Source organism: Erithacus rubecula, assembly GCF_903797595.1.
Source record: "Erithacus rubecula genome assembly, chromosome: 23".
NCBI classification, from domain to species: Eukaryota; Metazoa; Chordata; class Aves; order Passeriformes; family Muscicapidae; genus Erithacus; species Erithacus rubecula.
Window position 1 is genome coordinate 6,287,686 of NC_136675.1, and position 20,694 is coordinate 6,308,379.

Here is a 20,694-nt window from a genome sequence, read left to right on the forward strand (position 1 = left end):
GCTGGCACAGGGTGCCCAGAGCAGCTGGGGCTGCCCTGGATCCCTGGCAGTGCCCAAGGCCAGGCTGGACACTGGGCTTGGAGCAGTGGGATGGTGGGAGGGGTCCCTGCCATGGCAGGGGTGGAATGAGATGAGTTTTCAGATCCCTCCCAACCCAAATCACTCCATGATTCTCTGATTCTCTGTGTCTGGAGCTCAGCAAAGCTGTCCTGCTGCTGGCAGGAGTCAGGAGCAGAGGATGGGATGAGTGCAAGTGGCAGCAGTGGGGTGATCACTACACGGAGATGAAGGGAAGGGTGACACCACTGAGCTCTGCTCTTGTCCCTCAGCACCCCCAGAGTGGCTGGGGCAGCTCCTTCTCCCTCTCTGAGCCCTCAGCCTCTCTGTGCTCTTGCACACAGCTTTGGAACCAGGACTGGGCAAAGGAGAGGGAGCCAGGGGCTGGGGAGGGGGCACAGAGGGGATGGGCACAGAGGGGTGGGCACCCCTGTGCTGCTCCTGGTCCCACCCTGCCCCCTGAGCCCTGCAGCACAGACAGACCCAAACAGGAGCCAGGGATGGCTGCAGCCAGCCAGCCTGCAGCTCCTTCCAGCAAAGCCTCTTCTCAGATGAAGTAAATCCATAATGAAGCAGCAATTGTGCTTTTTAACCAGAGGCTTTTCACACCCTCTGCAAGGAGACTCCTGAGGGTTTTTTTTTTTCTCTCCTTAACAAGACAAGCTGATTATTCATTTATCCTTCATCCCTGCTTAGAAGCAAGTGGGGCAAAAAATAATTGATGGCATTACAGAGCTGTGGGGAGGCAGGGAAGGGGATAAACAGGGAAAGCCTTGAGCTGCTGCCATCCTCACTGAGTGTGAGTTCATTGGAGGCATTTTCTGCTCAGGATGTGCCACTGAAAACAAGTTTGGACTCCAGAGTGGTGTGAGCTTGGGCTGCCCCCTCCCCAGAGAAGTTGGGGAGTTCTGCTCCCCCCCCGAGTGCAGCAGGGAGTGAAAGGGCTGCCAAGATCCCAAATGGTACAAAAAGAGGATCCAGACCCCAGACAGAGCCCTTGAAACCATTTCCCCAAAGGGTGAAGTGAAACTGGACTGTGTTCCCAGGTCTGGTTCAAGGGATTTGGGGCTCTGATGGTTGCACTCACTGAGAGCAGCTCCAGCATCTGGTGCAGCATCTCCCACCATGGGGGAATCTAGTTTTGGGTGAGAACATTGAATTATTATTAAGCATAAGGATTTTGTTACAGTACAATTTGTAATCCCTTTGAACTGCTTTTTGATGCAGTATAATCTGTCAGCTTTTGTATGTACCATATAGTTTATGTAAATATATTATAGCTTGGGCCTTTGCATAATATTAAAATAGGGACCATGTAATATCAAATGGTTTCATTTTTGTAATTGACTGATAATGGTGAAATAGCTAATGTTGAATAAAAGTAGTTGTAAAAATATCTGTATGATAACACTGAAAAGAACCAGACAAATAACAGTGAAAACACAAAAAAGAATCCACCAATGACCCTTCAACTATCAATAACTATCAAACCACAGAGCAGGAAGCCTTGAAATAAAATACAAGAGTCAAAAAATCACATCTGCATTGTGTCATGCACTCCAGGAAGATGAGGTCAATGGTCAAACCAAGATAAAGAATTCCCAGAACATGAAAACTCAAAGGAATGTTGAATATATATAATATTCATTAATATGCATTTGATTAATGCAATGAGACAATATACAAGGAGAGTTGTTATAGTTAATGGTGTGATTTCGTTAGCTTGCCAAAGCACCCCAGCGCTGCAAACTGTCCCTTTTATCCCTTATTAAACTTCTAACAATTTAAAATAATGAACTTTGTTTCTCACCCATGAAAATCATTCCCGGTACAGAAACAGGGGCGAGTCTGGCATCAACCAGAGGATGGCGAACAACTTCATTGCGCATCACACATTTGGGTTGTTTTTTCCTCTCTCAGTTAATTATCATCACTTTTAATACTTACCCTTATTTCCGTATTTGACTTTGTTTCCAATTAGGAGCGTTAATTACCGGGGCACCATGACCGGCCCGCGTTGCCATGGCAACCCGCCCTCCGCCCGCCAGGGGGCGCCGCGCGCTCCCACAACCCCCCGCGCCCGCGCCGCGCGCGCCTCTTCCCCGCCTCCGCCATGGCGGTGAGTGCTGCGCCCGCCTGCGCCGCCGTGTCGCCATCCGCCGCCATCCGCGCTCACCGGGGCTTTTCCGGGCGCGGCCCGTGCGGGCGGGAGCGGGGAAGGCCGGCGGGGGCGGGATGGGCGCGGAGGAGGCGGTGGGGGAGCGGCTGCCATGACAGGCCGCGGTTCGGGCCCGGCGGTGTCCGCCCGTGGAACCATTTCCCCGGAGCCGCGGCGAGCCGCGCTGGGACGGGACACCCCCGCTTACCCCCGGTGTGATCTCTCCGCAGCAAGACCAAGGTGAGAAGGAGAACCCGATGCGGGAGCTGCGGATCCGCAAACTCTGCCTCAACATCTGCGTCGGGGAGAGCGGGGATCGCCTCACGCGCGCCGCCAAAGTGCTGGAGCAGCTGACGGGCCAGACCCCCGTCTTCTCCAAAGGTCAGGAGAGAGGAGCTCTGTTGTTTGTTTGTTTGTTGGGTTGTTTTCCGTCCTTTCCCATCGGCAGGGCTGCTGGAGAGGAGAATTGGAGGGTTTCAATGTTCAGGGATTCGTGCACGTTTGTGCCGTTTCAGTTCTGTCTCCAAACTCCGGTTGCTGTTCTGTCAGCATCTCTTAAAGCGGATTGTGGGGCTGCCTCGGTTCTTTTTAATTCCCTGGAATTTATTGGGTGTTGAGAAGCTCTGAATCCCCCCGGTGGGAATTCTCGGGCTGTTCTCTCAGTGTAACTATTGCTGCCAACAGCCCGGTACACGGTGAGATCCTTTGGGATCAGGAGAAACGAGAAAATCGCTGTTCACTGCACGGTTCGTGGGGCCAAAGCAGAGGAGATCCTGGAGAAGGGGTTGAAGGTGAGGATTTTGGGCTTTGCTTTGTGGAAGAAGAGAACTTTTCCATTCTAATTGAAGGAAGGGGGTGTGTGATCTGAAATGTTGCACCTGATCTAGGTACAGGTCAGATCCGTGGGATGAAGTGTTCACACTTTATCTGGGTCTGTTTTATTCTTATTTAAGAACTCACTGGTGCAGCAGCTGATTTCTTTTGGGTTCTGTCTTTGCTGCTGGGATTTATGAGCAAGCTGGGGGGGGGGGTAAAATTTTTTAGGATAAAGATTAAGCTGCTTGTGAGGGAGTTGAGGGTCTGGTAGCAGCGAGCAGTTTTAATTCTGCTTCCAGTCAGGAACAAAATAATAACCAAGAGAACGTTTCAGGTGCGAGAATACGAGTTGAGAAAAAACAACTTCTCAGACACTGGGAACTTTGGCTTTGGAATCCAGGAACACATCGATCTGGGCATTAAATATGATCCCAGCATTGGTATCTACGGCCTGGATTTCTATGTGGTGAGTATTCCCTGAATATTCTGGGCTTGGAAAAAAAAAATTCCCTGAATTTTCTGGGCTTGTGGGAAAGCTCCAGAGGGAACCTACAATGAGCACTGGCTGCCATGGACTTGCTGCCAAGTGCTGGAAGATAGACTTGGATTTTGTTGATATTTTTCTAATCTGAGATTCCCAGAGCTGCCATAAACAAATTTCACAAAACCTCTTCAAGAACAAATTCTCTTGGAATAACATTGAAACAGCAGGGCTGGGTTTGGGGAAGGAGAGAGCATCAAAGGCACCACTGCTGAGGAAATTCCAGGCTTCCCTCCTGGAAAACTGTTTAGCTGAAGAAAACAAAAGAGGCAGGATGAAGCAGTGCTGTTGGCTCCTGCAGGTGCTGGGCAGGCCGGGCTTCAGCATTGCAGACAAGAAACGCAGGACTGGCAACATCGGGGCCAAGCACAGGATTGGCAAGGAGGAAGCCATGCGCTGGTTTCAGCAAAAGGTACAGCCCAGCTCTGCTTCTCTACCCCGAATTTCCTGGCACACAGCAGCAAAATGCCTCCTGCAAAGGCTGGAGCAAATCACTGATCACTGCTTGAATTGTAGTTATTTCCCAGAGCAGTAGAAGCTGCTGCTGAATGGAAATGTTTGAGCACGAGTGCTGTTTGTGCTTTTTTGGGGTGTGTTGAATTGAAAGAGCAGCTCTTGTGTAAATGGTTCCCACAGTTTCTGGAGGAGCTGCTTGTTTTTGTGAGTGAGGAGTCAGAGTTAGGAGTTCTTGGTTTGACACAGCTCCAGGCTCAGCTGCCACATTTGGAGGTTGGAGAGATCCACAAATAAAACAAATTATTGGGTTTGTTTAGCCATATAATGAATAATAGGAGCTGCTGAAAGCTGGGTTGGAAATCTCAGAGCTGGAGATTGCTGATAGTTTCTTGGGGATTTTTTTTTTTTGATAGAAAGTGTGGACCTGTGCAGCCTGATCTTGCTGAATTCATTTCTCCCATCCTGCCTGGTTGTGCTTAGCCTGGCACAGTTCCCTTCAGATTTTGGGGATGCTCAGACCAGCCTGTGGAGGGTGTGGCTGCTTGTTTCAGGGGGCTGCTGAGCAGATTTTAGTGCTTATCTCAGCACAGCCCCCTTGCACATTCCAGCACAGCACAAAGGCAGTTTGGCTGCAGGAAAACTGGTCCTTCATGTCTGTGTTGGCTTGGAATGACTGTGGTGACTCAAATTTTCTGCACAGCAGCACTACACTTTTACCTGATGGTGATTTCTCACTTTGTTTCTTGTTTTTTTCCCCTCACAGTATGATGGCATCATCCTTCCTGGTAAATGAGCAGTTCCTGTTCCCAGAGAAGCAAATAAATTTTTATTACCCCTAACTTGTGTTGTGAGTTTTGTGGGGAAGCTGATGGGAATGAGGGTCCTTCTCCTCCAGTGTTATGGTTTGACTTAATTCTTCTTTTACCCTTTTTTTTCCTTTTTTTTCCAATGCATATTCCATTCCATTGCTTCCAGAGCACTGTCACTGTCCCCTCTGCTGAGTCTCTGCAGGTACAAGAGAACTCAGGGACACAATGGGCACCAGTTCCCTGTGTGCCAAAATTTCCAGGATTTTGGGGCCAGAATTCCTGGGATTTTGGGGCAGGAATTCCCAGGGTTAAGGTCTTTAAATCCCAAGGATTTTGAGGCTGAAATTCTGAGAGTTCTAAGCTTGGAATCCACAGATTTTGGGGGGCAGAATTCCTGGGGTTTGAGTCACAATATTCCCAGGATTTTGAGGCTGGAATTCCCAAATTTTCAGGGCTGAAATTCCCAGGGTTCAGGACTGAGTATTCCAGGATTTTGAGGCCAAAATTTCCAGGGTTTTGGAGCCAGAATTCCCAGGGTATGGGGCTTTAAAATTCCCAGGATCTTAGGGCTGAAATTCCCAGTGTTTTCAGGCTGAAATTCTGGAAGTTCGAAGCTTGGAATTCCCAGGTTTTTGGGGCCAGAATTCCAAGGGTTTGAGTCATAAATTTCCCGGGATTTTACGGCTGAAATTCTGAGAATTTTTGGGTTAGAATTCTAAGACTTCAAAGCTTGCAAGTCCCAGAGTTTATGGGTCAGAATTCCCAAATTTTGGGGTCACAATTCCCAGATTTTTTGGCTGAAATTTCCAGGGTTTGGGGCTGGGTATTCCAGGATTTTGAGGCCAAAATTTCCAGGTTTTTGGGGCCAAAAATACCCAGAGTTTGGGGCCTGAAATTCCCCGGGGTTTGGGACTGAGACTGCCTTGATCTTGGGGTGGAAATTCCTAGAGTTTTCAGGCTGAAATTCTGAGAGTTCTAAGCTTGGAATTCTCAGTTTTTTGGGGATCAAGGGTCCATAAAATTCCCGGGATTCCTCACCGCAGTTCCTCTGGGATTGTGTGACAGCCCACCCTGAGGGCGGAGCTGCCCGAACCGCGGCTCCCCTGCCAGCACTCAAGATGGCGCCGCCGCCCTCACCCAACATGGCGGCGCCGCCCTCTGCCCTCACCCGCCATGGCCGAGGCCTCGCTGCGCCGCTTCCGCTTCCTGCCCGCAGCCAAGATGGCGGCGGCGGCGGGGCAGCGCCGTGCGCCCGGCCGAGGCCGCTGAAGCCGCTTCCGCCGCCGCCGGCTCTCCAGCAGTAAAAATGGCGGAGTCGGTGCTGGAAGTTGTGGGCCGGCTCCAGGCGCGGCTGGCGGGTAGCGCCGAACCCAAGAAGGTGATGCGGGGCTGGCTCGGCCGGCCGGGGGTGGCACGGCGGTGGGGAGTGCGGGGGGCGCGGGGCAGGGCGCAGTCCCGGGGCCGCGGTGCGCGGGGCGAGACGTGCGGGCTGCCCGAGCCTCGTCCCCGGCTCGCAGGCCCTGGGGGTTCCCTTAGGGCGGGCGCGTGGTTTTGTGGGATCCCCCTGTGGCGGTGCTGGGCGGGCGTCTCTTTGTAGGGTGCCCCCGTGGCAGTTTGGGGGGGTGGCTGGGATCCCACGGCCGGTCCTGCCGCGACAGTGGCAGACAGAGGTCCCGCGTGGGGTCCCCCTTAACCAGGGGTGTCCTTTTTGGGGTCTCCGTTGGGCAGTGGCGAGCAGACGTGTCCCTTTTGGGGTTTCCCTTGAGCAGACGTGTCCCATTTGGGGTTTCCCTTGAGCAGACGTGTCCCTTTTGGGGTCCCCCTTGAGAAGGGCTGTCCCTTTGGGGGTCCCTTTGGGCTGTCCCTTTGGGGTGTCCCTTTGGGGTGTCCCTTTGGGGTGTCCCTTTGGGGGGGTCCCTTTGGGGTGTCCCTTTGGGGTGTCCCTTTGGGCTGTCCCTTTGGGCTGTCCCTTTGGGGTGTCCCTTTGGGCTGTCCCTTTGGGCTGTCCCTTTGGGCTGTCCCTTTGGGGTCCCCCCTTGAGCAGGGCTGTCCCTTTGGGGTGTCCCTTTGGGGTGTCCCTTTGGGGTGTCCCTTTGGGGTGTCCCTTTGGGCTGTCCCTTTGGGCTGTCCCTTTGGGGGTGTCCCTTTGGGGTGTCCCTTTGGGCTGTCCCTTTGGGGTGTCCCTTTGGGCTGTCCCTTTGGGCTGTCCCTTTGGGCTGTCCCTTTGGGGTGTCCCTTTGGGGTGTCCCTTTGGGGTCCCCCCTTGAGCAGGGCTGTCCCTTCGGGCTGTCCCTTTGCGGTGCCCGGGCAGACGGGCGGTGCAGACTCTCCGGCAGCGCTGTCCCGGTGTCGTGCAGGATTCGAGGCGCGGTGCCCGGGGGGTCACGGCTCCCTCCTGCCGCCTCCCTCCCCCTGCCTCTTCCCCCTCTTCCCGCAGCGGCTGCGCTGCCCCGTCCCGCCCTGTGCTCGGTGACAGTGACTGCCAGCAGGGCACCAGCGCCCAGAGCTGGTTTTTCTAGTGAAATTCAGAATTATCGTTAAACTTGGGCGTGCTGTTACTCCATTCTCCCGTTTTAAACGGGGAGCATCTGTTGGGAGGTTTGGCACGTGTTGTGTTGAGGTTTTGTGTCATTCCTGTGAAGGAGGAGGCAGGCAGGGCTGGGCTGACTCTGTTTCACCCAAACACCTGCAGGATTCACTTCTGCAGCTCTCGAAGAGCAGAGGATGCTCGAGTGCTGACCCTTTGAAATGGGAGCCCTGGAGGAGCTGCAGCCTGGCTGGGGGTGATGTGATGGGATCTGGTTACTCCTCTCACCCTCTCAGCCAGGACCAGAACAGCCTTTAACTGGTGGAGCCCCAAATGGAGCTGAGGCACTGCCAGGGACTCAGTTCAGGGGGCCTGAGCTTCTTCTGGGCAAGACTTCAAATATTTTCTCAGCACTCTGAGAACAGAAAATTAGTGCTGCTGTTCCCTGACCCTGGTGTGAGCTTGGGGCAAGAACTGCTGGTGATTTTTCTGGAGCACTGTAAATGTTGGGGCAATATTTGCACAGCCCAACTCTTTCTCCAGTGACCTTGTGGTGTGAAGTTGTTTCTTGCTCTGTTGATCCTGGGTGGTTTTGCAAGGGCAGGCAGAGGAGGTAAAGCAGGGCAATGACTTGAAAACCTCTTTTCTTCCCCAGCAGAAAGGCCCTGTGACCTATATTCTTTATTTCTGATACTTTTCCAACCATATCCTTGGAAGCATTAGTGGTTTAAAGCCTGAATTTAGTTGCCATTGCATTGTCTTGTTAAATCTTATGAGGACCTTCCTGTTGAAAAAAATTTACCCCATTTGTCAGCAGGACAAATCCATGGCATCCCCTGCCCATTTCCAGTCCTCTTTGTTTTGTTTTTTTTTTTTTTTTTGCCTGGTCCTTTCAAAATATTTTATCAGGAATGTGAAAGAATAATATTTGCCCAGTATCATGTACAACTCAGTGCCTTGCTGAAAGGTATAAAGTGCTGTTATTACTGGTTTTGGGTGAAAATTGGGCTGCTGGCACAGAACACTGTGAGTGAAATCTTGGACAATGCTGTCATGGCTTGGAAAGAGTCCTTTTTTTTCCAACAGAGGAGGTACAAGCTCTGCTCCAGGGCTATGGGAAGAAAGAGGAGAAGGAAAACATGAGCAAGAACATCTTCATGGAGGCAGAACAGCCAGGCTGTGCTGGAGCAATTTGATATTGGTGTGTGTTTTTAGTGTCCTAACAGTCTGGCTGCCTTCTTTCAGAGAAAGAAAACCATCAAGTTCAACACAATTTGATTGGAGCTGGAACTCAGGGAAGGTTTTCTGGGTTGTGTCTGGGTTGACTGAAGCCCTGCCCTGTGCTGGGGTGTTTCAGAAGAGCTTTGTGGTGTGTGTGTCTCACCAGACACGAGCCTGGTGTTGTGTGATTTGTGTGATTTTGGTTATTTCCAAGATGAGCTGTCAGATTCAGAATCCCAGGATTGCTACAGGTTGGAAAAAACCTCCAGGATCAAGGCCAACCTTTGGTTGATCCTTTCCATAATAACTGAGCTCCACTATGAATTGTTTCTTGAACACATCCAGGGATGGGGACTCCACCACCTCCTTCCAGTACCTGACCACCTTTCTGTGAAGAAATTCCTCCTGCTGTCCAAAATTCATCCTGATATCCCTTTAAGCCTCAGTGGGATGAACTCCTTCAGCTTGTTTCCAAAGGAAATAAAGTTTAATATGAGTTTTTAAGACTCACTTGGTTCCTCTCAAGCACAAGGACTTGTGTTCCATGGAGGAACTGACTGCAGTGGCTGTGGAATAACTCAGCTCCTCTTGAGACATGTTCTGGATCAAGTGTGTGGCTCTCCAACCACACTGAGAACAGCATTCCCATTGAGAACATCATTTCTCTACCTGGAATTCAGCCCTGAAGGCAACAAATAACTAAAGAGCAAACAGAACTGTGGGAGATGCTACAGTGTAGCTAGAAAATATTTGGGAGGATTTAGGGACACCAGAATGAGTTCTCCTTCGGCTCTTAATCTCACAGTGGGATTTTGTCAGCTCTGAAAAACCTTTCTAGGAATTTAATTAGCTGACAGAGATGCTGTTGCTTTAATATTGTCCTGGTTTACTGTTTTTTCTATCCTGTACAAAAATCCATCCTTCTTTCCCCCTTTGAGCACACAAGTCCAAACTCCTTTATGACCAATCCCAGAAGGATTTTGGCTTTCCCAGAGGGATCCTGAGCCCTGAACTGTGGCAGGCAGCCTGAGGAGAGGCAGCAGAGTTGGGCTCTGTCTCTGCTGCCTTTGGTTTGATGGCTTCAATTGCCAGAGCGCTTGTTGAGCAGCTGTGCCGGCAAAGGCAACAGTAGCAACTCTTGGTATCAGTGTTTCACTCTTCTAAAACCAAGAAAACCGAAACCTTCTGTCGCAGTTATTAGGTGCTAAATACAAAGGAGTGGTTTCTAGAGAACAGAAGTTGTGGTTTTGCTTAAGTCAGAGGAACCTTCTCTGGGTGTCGAGGAGTGTTTCCTCTCTGAAAGCAAGAGCGTTCCTCAAATAGCTGAAAGGAACTGATTTGCCTTGAAAGGAAGGAAACCTGCAAACCTGTGTGATCCTTGCAGGGTGGTTGTGGGGGTGATTGGCCTCAGCTTAGGCTGACTGTGCTGATTTGAGCACGAGCACAGTGCTTTAAAGAGAAGATCTTCTGGATCAGGGGCAGCCCTTTGTATGGCATATAGCATAGGAGTGCTGAGCACAGCCTGGGCTGTATAGGGGCTATAATAATGGGAATGCTGATGAGGCTGGACTGGGCTATAGCTGAGCTGTGGGAAATGATGTGAGGGGCAACAGTGCTGTCAGATGTGTTCTACCATGTGCTGTAGCTACAGAGCCAACAGGCATCCTGGTGAGGCCATGTCCCAACCACCTGGGTGGCAGAAGTACAGGAATGTGCCCTTCCCTTGGAATCCCACCATCACTGGGGTTGGAAAAGACCTCCAGGATCATTGAGTCCAACCTGGGACTGATCCTCACCTTGTAAAGCAGCCCAGAGCCCCATGTCTGGTCAATCCTTCAACACCTCCAGGGATGGGGACTCCACCACTGCCCTGGGCAGTCCATTCCCATGCCTGGCCACCCTTTCCTGAGGACATTTCTCCTGCTGTCCAAGCTGAACCTCTCCTGGTGCAGCTTGAGGCTGTTTCCTCTTGCCAGGGGGCTCCTTGTCCCACCCTGTCCCATGGAGCAGCTGAAGGTGCTGGCAGAGCCTTGCTTGGGGTGTATGGAGGAAAAAACTTCCCTGGTGTTTGGTGAAGGGAAAGAGTGGAGCAAGAGAGAGGGAATTTGGAGGGATCAAGTTCTGTTTTATCACCTGACTGAAGAGAGCCTTCAGCAGTGGAGACACAGGTTCCTCTCTTAGGCCTTTAAGAGCACCTAGAAATCTTCCTTCCCCTTTTTATTTTGATTTGTTCCCACCCCTCTTGCCAAGGAGTGTGATTCCACCACCACCTCCTGAGAGGAACAGGCTTCCAAGTCCTTTCTTGCTCTTGCTGTGTGTTTCTGTTCCCAGTGCTTTAAGCCAGATTTAAGTTACAGTCCCATGTGAAGCAAACATTAATATTTGAGTGTGTTATGAGACTTTCAGGTGGGTTCCTGTGGGCAGAGACAAGATCTTTTTGCAGTTGGCTCATGTGTTCTGTTCTCAGGAGCTTTTTTTGCAGCCACTTGGATCTTCCTGATGAGCTCTCAGGCAGTGCAGCATTTTCTTCCTCCCTAATCCCCTGTCTGTGGCTCTGTGTGACAACTCTGAACACTTCTCTTGTCTCCACAGCTGCTGAAGAGTCTGAAGAGGTTGTCAGAGTTGCCCATCACAGTTGATATTCTCGTGGTAAGATCTGTGTAATCTCTGGGGATTTTCCTGGTGTCTCTGGAGTCCCAGGCTGTTTTCCATGGATGTGCTGCTTGCCCTGGAACAGGGTGTGTTGCTGTGGCCACCTGCTGCAGCCCAGTGCCAGGGGTGTGATTGTGATAAGGTTCTGGAAATGCCAGGCACAGGCAAGGAGCGTGCCAGGGCAGGTGGGGAGCCATGGAGGATGGTTTGTCATGCTCAGTTCTCCCAAAAGCTTTAACACCTGACTGGGATATGAGAGTTGGAGCAGATCCCAGCAATATCAAATCAGCAGGAAATGAGGAAGTGCTAATCCTTACAGTTTTTAATGGCTTCTGTCTTCAGACTTGCCAGCTCTCGTGGTAAATACTGACTTGGGTTATTAATATGAATAATTAGTGTTTGACTAAGATAGAATTAACTCTTTGATTTACATGTAGTGAGTGATACCAAGCAGCTGAAAACAATAAAAGTGATATCTTTGCTGTTAGCTAAGGGCAGCAGTAGGGAGTGAGTTGATTCCATTGACTCTTCAGGGAGTTTAGCAGGGTGAGAATTCCTGTTTTGCTAATCTGGATTCATGGCTCTCTCCTGAAGGAGACAGGAGTTGGGAAGACTGTGAACAGCCTGAGGAAACATGAGCTGGTGGGAGACTTTGCCAAGGACCTGGTGGCCAGGTGGAAGAAGCTGGTGCCTGTGGCCCAGGAGGCAGAGAGGTGAGTGAGCCCCATGGATGAGCTTTGGGAATGTTTTTGCAGTGGATATTTCAAACCTCTCTGGCCAAGGCTCTGGAAAAACTTGTAAAACCAATATGTGAACTCTGCCTGGGGGGTTTTGCCTTGTTTTGGCAGAAACTTCCTGCCTTTGCTGGCTCTGGAGTGTGATGACAGCTGCAGTTTTCAACTTTCAAGAATTTGCAGTTTGATGAAGAGATTAACAGGAGATGCCAAAAAAAATGCCCTTAATGAAGCAAAAGATGCACTCAGCTTGCTTCCCATTTTATCATTCTGAAGACAGGAAGTTCTAGGCCCAAGTTATTTGAAAGAATGCTTTTATGAGCCAGAATCCTATGGAAACTGGAAGTTATTGCTAGCAGGCATGTGGCAGTAACAAAGCTGTGTTGAACCCAGCAGAGATCAAACAGATTTGAGTGATAAAGTTATTAATGGGAATTAAAGAGTGGTATTCCCACGTGTTGAACTGGGGGACATTCCCACAGCATCACAGAGCCAGGAGGGTGCAGGCACAGAGAAGGTTTTGTCTCTAGTCCTAATAAAAGTGCTTCATCAATTCTTGCACTAGAAATGAAGTTTTTAAATCCTTGATTGTTGCTGTTCCTTAGAGTTTTAGTGGGATTTTTGCCACAAAGCTACCAAATACAACCTTGGTCTTCTGTGAGAGGTATTCCAGTCCAGGGAATGGCTCTTTTCATTCATGTTGGGCAGTTTTAATCTCTTCTTCTCCTCCCTTTAGAAATAACCTGGACTCTGAAGACCGTGACTATGAGAGGAGCAGCTCCAGCAAAAGGCATCAAGAATCTTCCCTCAGAGAGGATGAGGAGGCTGATCAGGATTACTCAGAACCCTTCCAGCCTTCTTGCAGCCAGTCCTATAGCCCAGATCATAGGGAAAAGAAGTCCAAAAGGTATCCTAGGCCTGAGAGAGCCCACGAGACTTATGGCTACAGCAGCCACCAGGGCAAGGGCTGGGGCAGATCCTCCCCGGTGCTCTCTTCAGACCAGGAGTACTCAGACTGTGGCCAGGCTGTGTCACCAGAGCCCAGTGAGAGCCCTCAGGACATGGACACTGACCCTTATGCCTCTGAGGAGCAGGAAGAACCAGCCCTGTTCCATGGCAAAGCCAGCAAAGGTCCCAGCTTGCAGGAGAAGCTGGGGCAGGGCCGGGAGCGCAGCTCCGGCGATTCCTGCGCCAAAGGGAACGCGAGTCGGAGCAAAGAGCACAAATCCTCCCACAAAAAACAACGACTGGATGGCAGAGGGGATGACAGGAGCTCTGCCTTCAGCACAGACAGCTTGCACAAAGCCTCTTTGAAAGAGCAGCTCCGAGAATCCCCCCTGGCAGCAGCCAGCAAGGAGAAGCATAGGATGTCAGAGGGCACCAAAAAGGAGAAGAATCGGGAAAGTGGCAGCTCCAGGAAGGAGAAGTTGCACTCGTTGCCACACTCAGAGGAACCTTTGGACAACCATGTCAAGAAGCAAAAGCATCGAGATTCTGAGAAGAGCAAGGTGGAGAAGTCCAAGCAGAGCCTGGAGAGCTCAAACTCAGAGAAACGAAAAGCTGAGAGTGACTCTGGCAATAGGAGCAAGGAAAAGGGGGGGTCTGGGAGCTTAAAGGCTTCGGAGGGGAAGCGTAAAATCTCTGATGTGGACAAAAAATCAGTGGGTTTTTCCTCAAATTCTGGGGAGGGGGAAGCAGAGGATGAGTTTGAACAACCTACAATGTCGTTTGAGTCATATCTCAGCTATGACCAGCCCCAGAAAAAGAAAAAGAAAGTGGTGAAACCCTCAGCTGGCTCAGCTGGGGACAAAGACCGAGGGCACAGCAAGCAGAACGGATCCAAAGCCAGTACCAACAGCTCCAGCTCCAGTCAGAAAAGTCCAAGCCACAAGAGAACAAGTGAGAAAAAGGCGGAGAAGAAAACCCCAGAGCCTCCTAAACCAAAGAGGGTAAGGTTTGGTAAGAAGCAGAGTATCTGTGGATGGCAGCTTAGAATCCAGCCCAGATTGCAGGGCATGTCCTGCTAACAAGGTTCCCATGTCTCCCTTCTCAAGTATTTATGCTTCTCTAAAATGAACCTTTTTTAGTGTCCAGAAATGGGAGAACTGGTGGTGCAAGGCAGCTCGTTGCAGAACACAAACCTTCTTTTGTGAAAGCTTGGAAAATGAGCAATATTTCTGTACAGATCCTTTGTCACATGGGTGCCAGGGTTTGGTGTATAAATAGGGACAAATATGTAAAATCTTTACTGTTTCATCTCTTTACTCAACTTTGAAACACTTGGCTCTTCACAAAGTGGTTTTTATAAGGTTTAACAGCATTTTCAATCCTGCTTTGCCATTCATTCTAATAAGTGCTTCATAAAACTCCATATCAAAATTTTCCCTCAGTTTCTGAGGGTCCCTTCTCCTCCACCAGTGCAAAGTTTTTTGCAGGAAGAGGAGAAGAAACAGAACTGGTGAATGAGTGTTTGACATCAAAGAAAAGCTTCTGCTTGTCCTGAATAAGTTAAAAATATGGATGGCTCTTTCTGGAAAGTCCTGAATGATTCAGATCCCAAATTTTGGTCTCTTCCTATTGGCAGCTACTCCCTGAACTTGTTCCCTGCTACAAACTGAGAAGCATGGAGTGGTTTATTCAAAATATGCAAAAACCCCCACAATTCAGTGCTGTTTGGTGGAATGTCACATTCTGCTGTATTCCTGTCTTATTCCATGTACATCCTCTCCTTCCAGATAATTTTAGATGTGGTACCAACATTACCAGACATCCCCCTGCCCCCCATCCAGGCCAATTATCGTCCTCTTCCCTCGATTGAGTCCATCACCTGCTCCCAGACAAAAAGGAAAGGTATGTTGGGCAGGAAAATGGGTTTGGAATGAGCCAGATTGTGGGAGAGAGCAGGAGTGGATGCTGGCTGGGTTCAAGTCTTTCTGTTGGGGTCAGACAAAAAATCAGCTGCTTCCCACGTGCTCCATCAGAAATGAGAAGAATCCCTCACTGACACTTCTTTGGGACTCAGGCTTTGGGCTTGTCCTTCCTGAACTTGCTCTGAGGTCTCTTGAGAAGACTTTGCCCTTGAGGTCACTTCTGGGTGACTCCAGTTTGTGCCATTTTTCAGGACAGGCTGTTTCTCTTCTCTGTCCCCTCCTGACTCCAAGCCTTTCCCTCCACAGCAGTGTCCTCGCCCGTGGAGGAGAGCGAAGCGGGTTTCACAGGCCGGAGGTTAAATTCCAAAATGCAGGTGTACTCTGGCTCCAAAACTGCCTACCTGCCAAAGATGATGTCCCTGTACCAGCAGTGTATCAGGGTCCTCAGTAACAATATTGACTGTAAGTACCTTTCCTTGTCTCACTGTGCACATGCACTGAAATTTTGGCAACTTGGTACAGACCCCAGCAGTTCCCCCTTGTTACAAATATGGGATAAATCCCACTGCAAGCCCAGGTGCTGCAGGGATCAGCACCCAGAATGCTTTCAAGCAGTGCTAAAGCACTGGAAATTGTGGCAAACAGAGCTTGCACAGGTATTTCTCAACTTGGAGATAGTGGTGCCCGAGGTTCCTTTCTCCTCCCCTCACCCTGGGTGGTGTTGTGCAACACTGCAGTTTTCTCACTGTGTTTCAAGGTGTTAAGTCCTTTCCTTGGCAAGGAAGGAGCAGGATAAATAATACCCTGTGCTTCTTGCTTCTCTCTAGCAATCTATGAAGTGGGTGGTGTCCCTTTCTCTGTGCTGGAGCCAGTGTTGGAGAGGTGCACCCCAGAGCAGCTGTATCGCATCGAGGAATGTAACCATGTGAGTGCCTTGGCCTGGGAGAGGGGATGTGATGTGCAGGGCTGTCCTCACAGAACAGCAAAGCTTTTTGATGGAAAGAGGTGGCTTTTACTAGTCCTAGGAATAACAGTTCTTTACTAGGAAAATTAAAATAGAAATGCATATTGCAAAGAACAATCCCAAACCCTGCCAGAGTCAGAATCCAAGCTGGCACAGTCAGTCAGTCAGGGTGGTGGCACAGTCCCATTCCATGGTGCTGCATCCTCCTGCAGTGGCAGATGTGGTTCAGCTGGAGCAGTGCTCCTGGAGAAGGGGCAGTTTCCTCTGAAGGTGCAGGGATGATGCGGAAAGGTCTGGCTTTCCTCTGGAATCCAGTGGAAAGTTGGATAATCTTGCTGTTCAAAATCTCAATTTTTATGTAGGTAGGAAATGTTTGGCTCCTCCCCCTGGGTGGAGCCTCTTCCAGTGGGATGATGGAATTTTATCAGTCATGCACTGGGACTCAATGGCCATGAATAGCAGATGAGGAGGAGTTATAGAAAAAATAAAGATGATTGCCTCACCATCTTAAAGACGGCCCATTAGCAGATAATAAGTACCATGGAGATAATGAAATCACTGCCCCACCCGACTGCAACAAATGGTGACAGAATCCACATTCCTGACCACGAGGGAGAGGGGACTGGAGGAGTCAGGAGGGAATCCCAGCTCTGTGTGGCTTTGCTTCAGGTGCTGGTGGAGGACACGGATCAGCTGTGGCACAACCACTGCCTGCGGGACTTCAAGAAGGAGAAGCCCGAGGAGTTTGAGTCGTGGCGGGAGATGTACCTGCGGCTGCACGAGGCGCGCGAGCAGCGCCTGCTGATGCTGGCGCGCAACATCGGCTCTGCCCACGCCAACAAGCCCAAAGGTGGGCCTGGCAGCCAGCTGGGCTGCCCACATCAGGAGCACATTGCCTCTGTGTGTTGCCTTTGCTTTGTGGTTTAGTGGTGTCTTGTTTTCATCCATCAAGGTGTTGGAGCAGCTCAGTGTTTTACAGCAGTGTTGAGGCTCCTGTTCCATGCGGCTTCTCCGTTCTCCATTCTCTTCCTCCATGGAAGAGAGCCAGGGTGGAGGGAAACATTCCTGGTTTTTGGGTGAACTTAATGAGAACTGCTGAACTGATCTGTCTGATTTCTCACTGAGAGCTTCAGACCTTAGGAAGGAGGTCTCTTTTTCAGAAGGAGAGAGTGTCACAAATTCTTTGGAATGGATGGATTGGGGAGAGGTGGATGAGCTGACAGTAGTAAGAGAAGCAGTGAGGAGCCTCCTTTATAACCAGCTGGATGTAAGTGATGTTTCCCTGTGGCTCTTGCAGGAAGAGTGGCCAAGATGGCATTTGTGAACTCAGCAGTGAAGCCCCCTCGGGACGTTCGGAGGAGACAGGAGAAGTTTGGAACTGGAGGCCCTCTCCTGCCAGAGAAGACCAAGTGAGTGTTTCTCTGTAGCACTTGCTGCTGCTCATGACCTCCTGCCAGCTGCCCCCTGAGAGGATACTGAGTGTCTGGGAGCTACTTTTGCAGAGAAACGTGTAACTTTAATTGCTGTTTCCTGCTGGGAAGATCCTGCTGGTTCTACATTGTATCAGCCCTGCTGCTGTTACAAACATGGCTTGTGTCTGTAGAACAGCCTCAAACCAGGGTGAATCCCTGGTGGCAATGCCTGTTCTGTCTGTTGCAGAATAAAACCAGTGCTGTACACATCCAGCAAAAGCCAGGCTCGGGTGAGTGACGAGCAGTCCTACGATGGGCCCAGCACCAGCAGTGCCCACTCGGTCCCATCTTCAGGTAGCACCTTCTCCTCCTACGACCCCAGGAAACCCCCTGTGAAGAGTAAGTACAACCTGCAGGACATCCCTGTGCTCTCTTAGAGCTTCTCCTTCACAAACTGCTGCTGTGGGAGACTTCCAGCCTGTGCAGGAGGGTTGATGTTGGTATCTCTCCTTTATTCAAGCTTGTTGCATGAGGAGCAGCAAAGGGAAACATCTGATTCAGCTGCTCAGAGCTGACTGGATCAGCCTGTCCCAGTGGCACCAGTGAGGCAGAACCTCTGCTTTGCCCTGCTGCTGCCCTGGCTCTGTGAAGCTCTCTCTGGAAGGGAGCAGGGGAGGTTTAAGCAGGGATCTGGGTTGGTGCAGTGCAGAAAGCAGTGGCTGCTCCTCAGTCTGTGACCTGAAAGCTCTGCTGGGCCCCACTCAGACACTCATGTCTGCCAATTTCAGTTACTCTCAGCTCTTCTGTCACTTTTGCTTTCATGTGGGGCTTTTTTTGTTTGATTCAGTGGTGGGGTTTTTTTTCTTTTCTTTTGCAGAAATTGCACCAATGATGGCAAAGACTATCAAAGCTTTCAAAAACAGGTTCTCTCGGAGATAAGTTGGCAGTGCTGAGCTGGGCCTTTCTCCCTTGGGGAGGAGTGGCACTGAAGGGGGAGAAGGTACCAAACAGCCCTTCCTTATCTTTGAACTCTTTGGAGGCTGCAGCTGCTGGGAGAAGCTTCAATCTGCACAAGATGATGGCACAGTATTTTATCTTTTATTCTGGTCCCTTTCTCAGTGTCAAGCCCCCCTCTTTTACCCCTTGTCCTCAACATTCTGTTTCTGGCTTTGTCATCCCTCAAAAGAAGGGTGTACAGAATCTCCCAACACAGAAAAATGTGAAATCTTGGCACCTGCTGAGAGTGGAAGATCCAGAGACTTATTTACTATTTAACCTCTTAATAAATTATAAAATGATTTTAATTAATATTTTGCCCCTCTCCCCTGCTGTATTATTTATGTTGCTCCCAGTAGTCTCTCCCCTCCCAACCCAGTGCTGGGGTCAGCCTTGGTGACTTGAGCTGGAATCCATCTGAGTGGACACTGGGGTGTCACAGGAGCCTTTCCTGTGCTCTGGTACCTGCTGGGCCCAAAGTCTCACCTGGAGACTCTGGGACAGGTAGGACCAGTGGCCCAGCCACTTGTCAGTCCTTTGGCAAGTGCATCCAGCTCTGAGGCTTTGCTCCCTGCTCGTGTGTGTCAATAAAATCTGAGCTCTTGACCTTCTCTGTGCTGTTGCTGTAGATCCTGTACAGGTGCTTTTGTGGTCCTGCAGGGATGCCAAGAGCCTTTGGAGACGTTTCCTCTGCTGCTGTTGTCTTCTGCTGGCTACTGGGAATAGAACTGCCAGGGATTTGGGAGTTGTATTGTGCACAGAGTCAGATTTTAACTTTTTATCTGGAGAGAGATAGGGGACTTTGCAATGGAAAACAATTTTTAAATACCAGTGAAGGCATTGTTTGCCTCTTTTAGTAGGAAGAAGGAATACTTCTGTCTTGTTTTCTGTGTGGAATTGCAAAGGATTTATTTCCAGTTGGGAAGCTGGTGCCTAAATCCTGTATGTTTTGCTCTGTCCCCTCTTTGGAAAAATCCAAGGATCATGGTCTTTGAACCTGAAACCACTTGAATGAAGTTGGAGGGAAATGAGCAATGGAATGTGATTGTTGTAACATGTGTGTCCTTCAGAGCTCCCTTGTGCCTGGTGTGTGAGGAGCTGGAGCTCAGGAAGGAGAAGGTGCTTGGTGGGGCTGGTGGGAATGTCAGGGAGTGTCCTGGAGCTCCTGGAGAGGCCAGAGCCCTGCTGAGGATGTCAGGGTGGCAGCTGGGCACAGCCAGGAGCTGTGCTGTGCTGTTGGGAAGGTTTCTGCTTGTGAAATGTGTCTGGGGAAAGTTTCTGCTCGTGTTTTGTCTGCCCCAAAGGAAGCCCGGGGGTGGTGCAGGCAGAGATGGGGCTGGGGTGACCCCAGGGCTCGTGGCCTCTCTGGGAGGGCTCTGGGGTCCAACTGGGTCAGACAGGGGAGGGATTCTCCTCTTCCAAGCCATATTTGCTGCCATAGGACTTTGCTGTCTGGGTGGAAAAGATGCTGGTGGTGGATGCTGTTGTTGTTGGCAGCTCCTGAGCAGCTCTGCTGCCAAATCCCAAACTGCTGGAGTTGTCTGTGTGCACTGACCGGGGGAAACCTTGCTGTGAAGGGTCCTCCCTGGAGGCCTCTAAAAAAATCCCTGTTTTGCTTCTGCTTTCTCTTTGGTTGTTTGTTTCTTTCCTTTTTTTTTTTTTTTTTCTTTTACCTCCTCCTTTAAAATGTCTTTCTTTAAAACCATTCTGAACACCTGTCTCTTGTTTATTTGGTCTGTTCTTTGTTTAGTTTGAAATCCTTGGAAAAATGTTCTCAGACTCTCCTGTGCTGTAAGTTTGTTACAGTCCCAGATGCTTTAATGTCACCGTGCAGCATTTCAGTGTGTGTTGTGCTGTAAAATAATGGCTCCTTACTCTCCTGTGTTTTTGCTGTATTTAATTTGGCTGTATTTTTAATTAGATAACAATATATTCTCTTCTGCTGACTGTTGTGCTACTGTTTATTTCTCCTCTGTACTTGGGCTAGGGGCAGAGGGGAGGGAAGCAGAGCCTGGCATTGTGTTCAGACACGATGGAGCTTTGAGCAAAGGATCTGGGCCGTGCCCAAAAACGATTCAGGGCATTGCTAAACTGCCAATTAATTGATATCCCAGCTCCACCCTCAGCATTGCTGTTTTGGGGAGATGCTCTTTCCCTCCCAGAGCAGCCCCTTTGCTCCAGGCTTTGCCAGCTGTGTCCATGTTTTGTTTGTGGCATTGCAGGGAGGTGACTCTGCTCTCACAGGGGTGATGCCAACCCCTCACCCTTCCCTTCTTTTTGCTCAGACACTAAATCCAGCCTGGGGAGAGGTGGGCACCATTCCTCAGCTGGGAGCAGAGCAGGGATATTTCCCCCGGGGACACACTACTGGGATCAAAGTGTCTTGGGCTGTGACACTTGTGCAGTTGTTGTGTGCTCCACCCCACACTGAAGGATGGAGCAGAGCTGCCTCTTCCCCCTTCCCACCCATCCCTGTAGGAT

General features: G+C 50.1%; 2 protein-coding genes across 3 annotated transcripts; both read left to right on the plus strand.

The window, feature by feature from the left end:
• Positions 1–2,424: 2,424 nt before the first annotated feature.
• RPL11 (ribosomal protein L11) lies at positions 2,425–4,867 on the plus strand. The gene is made up of 5 exons (XM_079325892.1): positions 2,425–2,596; positions 2,900–3,006; positions 3,366–3,497; positions 3,874–3,984; positions 4,792–4,867. Exons 1-5 carry the CDS (start codon positions 2,473–2,475, stop codon positions 4,819–4,821), a joined length of 504 nt encoding a protein of 167 aa, XP_079182018.1. The 5' UTR covers positions 2,425–2,472; the 3' UTR covers positions 4,822–4,867.
• Positions 4,868–5,895: 1,028 nt separating this feature from the next.
• On the plus strand, positions 5,896–20,160 carry ELOA (elongin A). Of its 2 annotated transcripts, none has more exons than XM_079325444.1 (11): positions 5,896–6,215; positions 11,178–11,234; positions 11,832–11,950; positions 12,708–13,920; positions 14,707–14,821; positions 15,148–15,303; positions 15,669–15,766; positions 16,475–16,655; positions 17,103–17,214; positions 17,465–17,616; positions 18,095–20,160. In XM_079325444.1, exons 1-11 carry the CDS (start codon positions 6,144–6,146, stop codon positions 18,154–18,156), a joined length of 2,337 nt encoding a protein of 778 aa, XP_079181570.1. In that variant the 5' UTR covers positions 5,896–6,143; the 3' UTR covers positions 18,157–20,160. The 2 variants fall into 2 exon arrangements, with proteins under 2 accessions (XP_079181570.1, XP_079181571.1); XM_079325445.1 differs by having other exon boundaries at positions 6,025–6,215; positions 15,151–15,303; positions 18,095–18,525.
• The last annotated feature ends 534 nt before the right edge of the window (positions 20,161–20,694 follow it).

Coding starts and splice junctions, on each gene's coding strand:
- ELOA (XM_079325444.1), top strand. CDS start 6,144: ATGGCGGAGTCGGTGCTGGAAGTTGTGGGCCGGCTCCAGGCGCGGCTG. Junction 6,216..11,177: donor GTAGCGCCGAACCCAAGAAG/GTGATGCGGGGC, acceptor TTGTCTCCACAG/CTGCTGAAGAGTCTGAAGAG. Junction 15,767..16,474: donor GCATCGAGGAATGTAACCAT/GTGAGTGCCTTG, acceptor GCTTTGCTTCAG/GTGCTGGTGGAGGACACGGA.
- RPL11 (XM_079325892.1), top strand. CDS start 2,473: ATGCGGGAGCTGCGGATCCGCAAACTCTGCCTCAACATCTGCGTCGGG. Junction 2,597..2,899: donor GACCCCCGTCTTCTCCAAAG/GTCAGGAGAGAG, acceptor TGCTGCCAACAG/CCCGGTACACGGTGAGATCC. Junction 3,985..4,791: donor TGCGCTGGTTTCAGCAAAAG/GTACAGCCCAGC, acceptor TTCCCCTCACAG/TATGATGGCATCATCCTTCC.